This window comes from Pteropus alecto, unplaced genomic scaffold (genome assembly GCF_000325575.1).
Source record: "Pteropus alecto unplaced genomic scaffold, ASM32557v1 scaffold107, whole genome shotgun sequence".
NCBI lineage: Eukaryota > Metazoa > Chordata > Mammalia > Chiroptera > Pteropodidae > Pteropus > Pteropus alecto.
The window spans coordinates 1,659,827-1,669,308 of NW_006440619.1; the positions used below are offsets into that span (position 1 = coordinate 1,659,827).

The 9,482-nt window shown below is 36.8% G+C and overlaps 1 protein-coding gene and 1 pseudogene across 1 annotated transcript; both read left to right on the forward strand.

Moving 5' to 3' along the window:
* The first annotated feature begins 2,732 nt into the window (after nt 1-2,732).
* On the forward strand, nt 2,733-3,005 carry SERTM2 (serine rich and transmembrane domain containing 2). The gene has a single exon (XM_025050552.1). The coding sequence runs from the start codon at nt 2,733-2,735 to the stop codon at nt 3,003-3,005; it is 273 nt and encodes a 90-aa protein (XP_024906320.1).
* Nucleotides 3,006-7,461: 4,456 nt separating this feature from the next.
* Nucleotides 7,462-8,578, forward strand: LOC102884848 (annotated as a pseudogene).
* Nucleotides 8,579-9,482: the final 904 nt, after the last annotated feature.

A 9,482-nucleotide genomic window follows, 5' to 3' on the forward strand; every position in this document is an offset into this window, starting at 1 on the left:
GATAACACTATTTTACATAGTTTTTTTTTTTTTTTTTAAGTAAGGACCCCAAACAACTAACAAGACAGATTAGCTATGTTCTTTAGCTGGGATGTCTAGATAGAAAGACCTATAGTTAACTCAGAGCTCACTGTGCAAAGAATCACCTGAAAAGCTTGTGCTTAGAACGCATGTTCCTGGGCCTTGATCCAAGATGTTAGAATTCAGTAGGACTGGGGAAGGATCTAAGAATCTACATTTTAAATGATGTCAAGGGTCCATGCATCACACTCTTGAGAAAAATTGGATTTGGGAGAACAAGCAAGGTCAAGAACCAAGTGGTTTGGGGAGGAGGAGCTCCCGAGAGCAGACCCTAAAATCTGCATTTGTAACAAGTTACTCAGGTGAACCATTGCCTTTGGGGCATAGTATTTCTAGGGAACTAAAGGATACCTACTATAATTGTTATTTCCATTTGTTAGTGAATCAGAACTCAAATTAGATGTACCTTTAAGTATTGTAAAGTGTCCCCTCTACCATTGCTCCAAAGGCAGTAGAAAGATACCCAGTCTCTTTGCTCTTGTGTCTTGTGAAACAAGGTGGCTCTGTGTGGGTGGTAGAAACAGTAAGTAGGTTAGACAAGAATCATGCAGATTACAGAAAGTGAGCTGGTGAGTATACACCTTAAGGTAAAGTGCTCCCAGGCTGGGGGCAAAATTCAGGATCATAGGCAGAGTAATGTGACGGAGCTATTTCTATTAACTCTCCTTGGATACGTTAAAAAGCGACAGAACTAGGCTACGTTGTCAACTCTCTCCTATTATTGTACATGACAGGTGATGGTGGTTTATATTGTTTATTTTACTCACCCACATTCAAAATTCATATTTAAAATGACTAGCTAAATCATTCTGGAAGACTTCAATAGTAATGAGTTGACCTTATTTACACACTGGAATGTTACTGCCAATAAAGACAAAGTTCTGTCTTTATCAATAATGAAAGGTGTAGTTATTTGCTCAGAACAGATATATCATCTCAATTCCTTCTAATCTACAAATGCTTGGGTGGGTGGAAGTATAATCTTATCCCCACAGACCTGAATGACAGAGCTAGAACACAAACAAAATTGAAGGAACACTGCATTCCTAAAAATTCCATGATTTGTTAAAGTGACCATGGCACTGGGACCTGGAGTTTGAAAACGAATCCTTAGATTTAGGTCTTCTTTAGTTCATTGCTAGGCTTTTCTGTATAAACTAGAGCAGTGGTTCTCAGTCCTAACTTTACTTTAGAGTCACTGTTGGAGCTTTTTAAAAATACCACTGCTTGGAACCCACCCCAGACCAATAAAATTTGATACTCTAGAGTGGTGTCCAGGCCCCTACTGTGAAGATTATGATTCAGAATGTCTAAATTGGAGCCCAGGGTCTGTATTTTAATAAGTACCTCACGTAAATCTTCTGATCAGTTAGTTTGGAAAACACAGTTCTAATCTAGCTTAGTTGTTAGGTGCTTTTCAATAATCTGATTTTTTTTCTTTAACTGTTTAATAGTTACTTACCACATTAAAAAAGTATTTAAGATGATGAAAACTCAGGATATCATTTTGAAACTAATTTGCCCATAGCAAACTTTTTACTTCAAAGAAATTTCCATCTGTTTTTCTTAGACACCTGAATCTTTCACTTTTTTATTTTTTTTTATTTTTAGGGAAATAAATCTGTTGAAGAATCTTGAGAGTCAAATCTTCTGAGCATAAACCTACTGCTGTCAACATCTCTAAGACTTCCTTCATCTGAGAATTACCAGGTCTGACAACACTTTCCCTCAAGCCTACAGTGAGGGACATCAACAAAGCTGTAGAAAACTCACATCCTCTAGACTTATAGCTCTCAAGCTGTGGTAGCTGGGCAGGAATCCTACAAGCTCCATCCTTAGGGGAGATTCAGAAAAACGAGAAGGATGAAAACTCAGATATGCTAAGCCTAAAATATAAAAGCCTTTAGAAAGTCTCCTCACAGAAGAACCCAGTTAAATCCACATAATTAGTACACACATTTAGATGAGTAATAGGTAAAACAGAACCCTTTCTCCTTGCACCAAAACAGAGCAAAAGTCTGATTTAATATTTTGAGAGATTCTTGTCCCCATACCAGTATTAATTATAAAGCAATTTCACCATTTTTATTTTAATCAGTATAAGAGTAGGACTGTGGAAAATAAAAGATATACATATATATAAAAGATGATAAGATCAGACATTTCTAACAGACAAAAGCTCAGTGAACACGGCAATCAAATCATATATGACACCAGATTGCTAACAATATGACATGCTATAGATGAGACAAAGCCATGTATAAATAAAGAGTTCTTCAGAGAAATAGAACCAATAATGTATATACATACATGTATATACATGTATGTATGTATATATGTGTGTGTATATGCATGCATGTACACACACACATATATACATATGTGTATATATATATATATACATATGTAATTTTTTTAAAGATTAAGAAGTTCTGATAAAACGTAGCTGGGGGGGCGGGGGTGCTATGCTGGAGGACAGAGAAGGTGTGGCAATTGCCAAATTAGAACATCATCATTTTCTTGCTTGTGCACTACTGACTTGGCTCTGGTCGTGATTTCTTTTTTTATTCAGAGACAGTCTAAGTGACTGTGCAATGCCTCAAGAGCAATAGAAATCAAATAGAAACAGGTACCAATTCAAGTCTTAAATGATGACAGAGGTGCATTTCAAGTACCATGGAAATCTCACTGGGCGGGCCCATTTTCCCACCCTGGCAACAGAAGTTGACACCACTTCAGATAAGTATTCCAATCTGTATATGTATGTGGGCTTATTCCTGAGCCTCCTGGCCATTCTCCTCATCCTGCTCTTCACAATGCTCCTTCGACTCAAACACGTCATCTCACCCATCACCTCTGAGAGCACAGAAAGTGTTCCTCAATTCACAGATGTAGAGATGCAGAGTCGAATCCCCACTCCTTAATGCCAGGATGAAGATGAGCCTTAGTGGATTTCAGTAAACCCTTGTATGTTGGTGTTCAGGAAAGCTTCCTTTGTTATGCATAGCTTCCCATGTAAGGAATCAACAAGTTCATTTAACAAAAAATCATTCATGTTTCTTTGTGTTTTTCTCTATCTTGACTCTGCTAATGGGATAGCTAACAGGTTTAAGACTTATTCTTTGCCAGGAATATAGGAAATGGCAGCTGGTTGGGAGGGTATGTTTCCATAGTAACCAAAGAGCCTGGGCTTTAAGCAAACCTCAGACCACAGAAATTCATGTGCAGCTATTGTAAACAAAACACAGGATCTCTGGAAGCTCCAAGAACAAGGAAAATTTGCCTTCGAAAGGGCTGACTGTTCAAAGATGGTACCCCAAGAAAAAGACATTTTAATTTTAGCACTTGGACCCTAAAGAATTGCTTCTGCTGACAAGAAGCTAAACCATATCAGAGATGAATGGAAGGGACCATGAACCTTTTCCCAAAGGAGCAGTGATTTTTATCATCTGAGGCCATTGTGTTTGTCTCAAATGAAAGAAGAGTTTTAAAGAAACTGTTTCAGTTTAAAGAGCAAGCTTGCAAAAAGTTGTTTCCAGTCACAAACTCATCTAGAGAGGGAAAATGTGCATTTTATATCTGTGTTATTACTATTACTGGACCTTTAAAAACTTAGGTAATGGCAGATGTAATATGAAAATTTGGAATAATGAGCTTCCCCAAAACCAAGGGAAAATTAAGTCAAAATGTGTTGACAATGAACCTTACATTATATGTGCAGCTTCTTTGCCTTTTCTCCCTCCATATCATGCTCCAGGATTTAGGTGCACACAAATATGAGCTTTGTTTAAAGGTGACCTTAGCAAAGAAGGCTAAACTGTACTTTAAAGCAGAAATGAAATAATATTGATATTCTATTGTTGAACAATTGTGGCTTTGGACAAAACATACAAGACTCTGGATGCCAGATGTTTCTGAAAAATGATCAGAGAGCTATTTAGTCATCACTATACTTTTAGATCTGAGTGTAAGAAAAACAAAGAGAGACAAAGGAGGAAAGGACTAAACAACACCCTCCAACAAATCTTTACTGAGATCAATGTTCTCAAATTCACATTTCTCTTTCCCAGAAAATGTTCCTCCCTTCTTGATCCCTGCCAAAAGATGAAGTATTTCATTTATTACCTATAAGAGATATATTTTGAAAAATTCCATTCTCATAAGTAGCCCTTATATGCCAGTAGTAGAGAAAGAATTTGATTTTTTTAAAAATTAAAGTTCCAAAGGGGAACCAAAGGAAATAAGTACTGTTTACAAATTAGAAATTAGAAGGCTGGTCATATTCTTGTCACCAAAGAACTAAGACACCTGTGTTGAATTCTTCCTGCTTTAAAAAAAAACAGTTCTCTCTTGCATCTAAAAGGTGGTCATCAAATTTCACAGGGTGCTCCCTTGGGAACTGCAGTGGTGGCGAGAGAGAAATGGAATGGATGTTAGGTTAATGCCACCTCCACCAGACATGTAGCTCTCTCTAGTCTGTTACCAATTTAGATTGGCCCCTTTACTCTGGTCTAAATCTAGCTTGGTGGTGAAATTCCCAAGTGCTTTCTCCTTTTATACACAGTCATTTGCCAATATTCCACTCTCCAAGGGGCTGCAAAGTGTAAAATCCCCACATGCAGAGCTAAACTTAGCAGCAAGCCTGACTCTGACACAACTGTTACAAAAGTGCATTGTTAAAAGATGGCAGCTGCGTTCTGCACCATTCAGGAGAGATCAGCAGGTAAGCTAAGACTCAGACAGGGCTTCACTTCCCTTTTGGCATTCTATTTTCCCAAATACAAAGTGACTGTTAACATTATTACATTTGGTGGTTTAAGTTGTGTCTTTATTCCACACCCAGACTCCATGTACCCTTTAAAATTTTAGTTCTTGGTGGCCATACATGGACTTCCTCAAAGGCTGGAAATATACCCCAGAACATCTTAAGGACACACATCTTCCCTCTCCTTTTTGTGCTTACAGTATTTGAATGCACTTTACCGTTAAAGTCAGTGGCTGGATAAATGAAGAAATTGATTACACTTTCAACAGCAGTGAACAGCGAGATACCCAATGGCTTGTTGCTGAATCTAATGAACAGACAGACTAAAAATCTATTCCCTGCTCACCTACCCACCCCAACCCAAATTTCAGGAGTTTAAAACTACTCTTTAATCACTGACTTGGATGAAGATTGCTAATTTATGTTTAGGTTACTCACCTGGAAAACAACCGCCCTCTTTCATCACAACTACCCCACGGGATCCAGATCTTCACTGAGCATTAACCAAAGCACACAGCACAGATTGCACTAAAATAGCAGCATAACCCTTCACAGTTTCCAGTGATAACATAAATAGAGATGCATTTAAGCAGATGTGTCATTATGGTGACACACATGGTATTTAATCTTTAGGAAAATAAACAATGTTTTCATCATAGCAAACTTACTATAAAGAATCTTCCATTTATATTAAATTATATTCCCCAATGTATTAATTAACATATATTACTGCTCAAAGAGGCAGCTAGAGCAATCAATGGGCATAATTTGAATTTATCCATCTATCCAAAATGCTGACTTGTCAATTCTCTCCCCAACCCTCACTCTCCCAAAAAATTCATGTTAGCCTAAATGTAAACAGATAGGTTATTTATATATAGATGTACTCTGTTGTAAGGTGAAAAAATGATTCTCTACTTGTTATAGTGCTGATCTACATGTAATTGCCATTTCTGTAAGTCAAAAATGATCAAATATTGGCAATTTCATATAATTCAACTTAATAAAAAGACTCACTATATGAATTCTTTAAATAGTAAACTCTCCTAATATGTTTAAAGATATTAAATTTCAAAAAATGTACTTTGCATACATTTCAGAATCATGGGTTGTATAAAACAAGGTCTATTGTAAAAGGCTTATGTATTATGTATTAGGCAAGAAATATTGGGGTTAATGAGGATGGGTTCATCTGGCCTAACCTTTTCATACATGCCAAATCTGAAGCTTTGGACTCATAACTGAGTTTGACAGCTTCAGACACTGCCGTACTTGCTAAGTAGGTAAAAGGGGTTCATTTAATGCAATTAAATGGTTATATCTAGTAATACATGTCATTCACCTGCATTTGTACAAAAGGAACTTTTTGAACAAAATGAAGAATTGTGTTGAAGAAAAAAATTGGCTTTCTTTTGTTTGAAATCATTAATATTTGAAATAGATTCATATTGTATAAAAACAGAAATAGTCGAATTAATATTTAGCATGTCATTTTCGATCCCTGGAAAATAAATTCTGTTTGGTTTGTTAATAACAAATATCTATTGTCTGAAGAATGTAAAGAACATTAGCCTCATCATTCCAATATAAATTGTAACATCGGAAAATTGGTAGGATTTATAATTTTGAAGTGTCATTATTTTTTTATTCACCAATCTCCTACCTTTTATTTTCTTCCCATTTGCAAACTTATTGGTGTGTTAGTTTGTTTCTTTAGTAGTAGGATGTGAAAAATGGATCATGACTACTAGCTGTCAATGAAGATAACCTGAGGAGAGAATGAGATAAGGCAACTAGAGTGTCAATATCTTTCAACATTCCCCTCCCCACATTATTTTTTAAATGTATCTTACATTTTGCACTTTCTTCATTTGATCCTCACAGCAACCATGTGTGTAATGAGTGCAGGTATTATAGTCTGTTTTACAAAAGAAGACATGAACACAGAGAGATTATTGAGGCACTTGTGGTTACACAGAAGCCAAGTCAAAATGACACTGCTAGTCTTGGGATTCCTATTTTAGTACTCATCCCGTCATACTTTGCTTTCTGGACACTGAATACATATTTCAAACCTATCCATTCTATACCACTGCAAGTTCTGCAGACAACAATTGAGCTCTACAGATAAATAACTCCCTGCACCCAAATTCAAAACAAATAAGCAAAATTCTGCCATCTCTTTAATTTTATAGCCACAGCAACATATATTAACAGACTGTAGGAAATTTAACACAAAGGCAAACCTTGCAGCTTTGATTTATATGGATGAAGGGAAGTGGTAGATATATAGATGGATTATCACCCACAATGCAACTCCCTATGATAATTTGACTTAATCCCCACAGTCAATGCCAGTTTTTCATATCCATGATTATTTCTTCCTGCCCCCTTCGCCCCCACCCCTGAAATTAGAACATCTCTTCTTAGGTAAAAATAGTGTCCTTATTTAAAATTGTATAGTGTTTTAAGTGCATACAGCAATTCCATTTGTGTTCTATAATAAATGCAATGAAGTTAAAAGGGAGAGCATTAGTCGCTAGAGATGCTTCCTCTAACCACAAAGAATGAATTGTTAGGGCTCTGCCACCACCTCCACTGTGGACGAAGGTGAGATGGCGGCCACCAAGCGGGTAGGAGAGGTTATGCAGGGCAGTGAGCCTGGTCAGCCCAAGCCGCCACTACCTCAGCCGCATCCCCTGTTGCCCCAGCAACAGCAAGAAAAAGTGATGGTGGCTGAGGCCGAAGAAGTGGTGCCATCCCCTATGGATGACGGGTTCCTGAGTCTGGACTCCCCCACCTGTATCTTGCAGGGACAGAGCAGAATGGGCTGATACAGATCCAGTGCTGCAGAGCAATGGCCTCAATCCAGTGGGCCAGATAATTTATAATGAAAAATTTAGCGATGTTTATGATAATTTCTGGGCCGTTCTGCATGAAGAAAGAAGTGAAGGAGCTTTTAAACTAACGAGATGCTATTGAGTTAAATGCAGCCAATTATACAGTGTGGTGTTTTCAAAGAGTTCTCTTAAAGTCATTTCAAAACTATCTGCATGAAGAAATGAACTACGTCACTGCAATAATAGGAGAACAGTCCCAAGTTTGGCATCATAGATATTAGTGGAATGGCTAAAAGATCCATCTCAGGAGCTTGAGTTTATTGCTGATATTCTTAATCAAGATGCAAAGAATTATCATGCCTGGCAATATCGACAGTGGGTTATTCATGACTTTAAACTTTGGAATAATGAGCTGCAGTATATAACCCAACTTCTTAAAGAGGACATGAGAAATAACTTTTTCTGGAACTAAAGATACTTCAAAATTTCTAACACTAGCTACAATGATCATGCTATATTGGAGAGAGAAGTCCAGTACACTCTGGAAATGATCAAATGAGTACCATGGACTGAAAGTGCATGGAACTATATGAAAGGGATTTTGCAGGATCGTGGTCTTTCTAAATATTCCAATCTATTGAATCAATTGCTTGATTTACAACAAAGTCACAGTTCCCCCTACCTAATTGCCTTTCTTGTGGATATCTATGAAGATAAGCTAGAAAACCAATATGACAACCAAGGAGGACAGTCTTAATAAAGCATTAGAGTTAATGTGAAATCCTAGCTGAAGAAAAGGACACTATAAAAAAGGAATATTGGAGATATATTGGAAGATCCCTTCAAAGCAAACAGCACAGAAAGTGACCCACCAACAAATGTACAGCAATAACACCATCCAGAAGAACTTGATGGAGTGTTGTTATTTTTTAAACACACTCTAATGCAGGAGTTTAAAGCTAGAGTGATCATTTTCTTTGCCTGTGGTGTAAAACATGCATCGTACATGTATTGCTTTTTAACAAGAACTAAGCGTGATGTTCCTTGGATGCTGCTGCTATTCAAACTAGCTCCAAGTAATTCGATTCTTTTAAAACAAAGTAATTTGAGGGAAAGGGGAAAGAAAGTCCCATAAAGGAACTTTTGTAGTCTTATAGATATTTACTCTAATCCTTTAGCATCTACTCCTCTCTAAATGATATATACATCAGGATTTGCAGCATTAATGATTGCAGATAACGTGTAATGGATATGTGGTAACTTAAATATCAGTTCAGGAAGCCTGAAATGCAATTGTAACATTAGAGTTGCTATGTCACACAGTATGTTGTTATCACTGCAACCAACTAATGCTAAAAGAATAGTTTTGTAATAAAATTATAGATGTAGCCTAAAAAAAAAAAAAAGAATAAATTGTTATAGGCTGTGTGGGGACCTAAAGTTTGCAATCAGAAAGTTTACAATCTGGCAAAGATGATAAATACCTAAATTCATTCATTCACTCATTCAACATTTATTCAGCACCTACTGTGTGAAAAACAAGACACACTCTATACCCTGGTGAAGGTTATAGCCTACTGAGGTGGATATCAGATAATTACAAGATAATTACAAGAATATTCCTTTATAAAGGAGAAGTATAAAGCGCTTAGGTACATATAAAGAGAAGTAGATGCTGCCTAGCCTGGCCTAGAGTGTAGAAGGGAAAACTTTACTAAGGAGATAATATCTAATCTAAAATCTAATGAATGAGCAAAAGGAGATAATAGGGCACACATTCCATACAGAGAACAGCA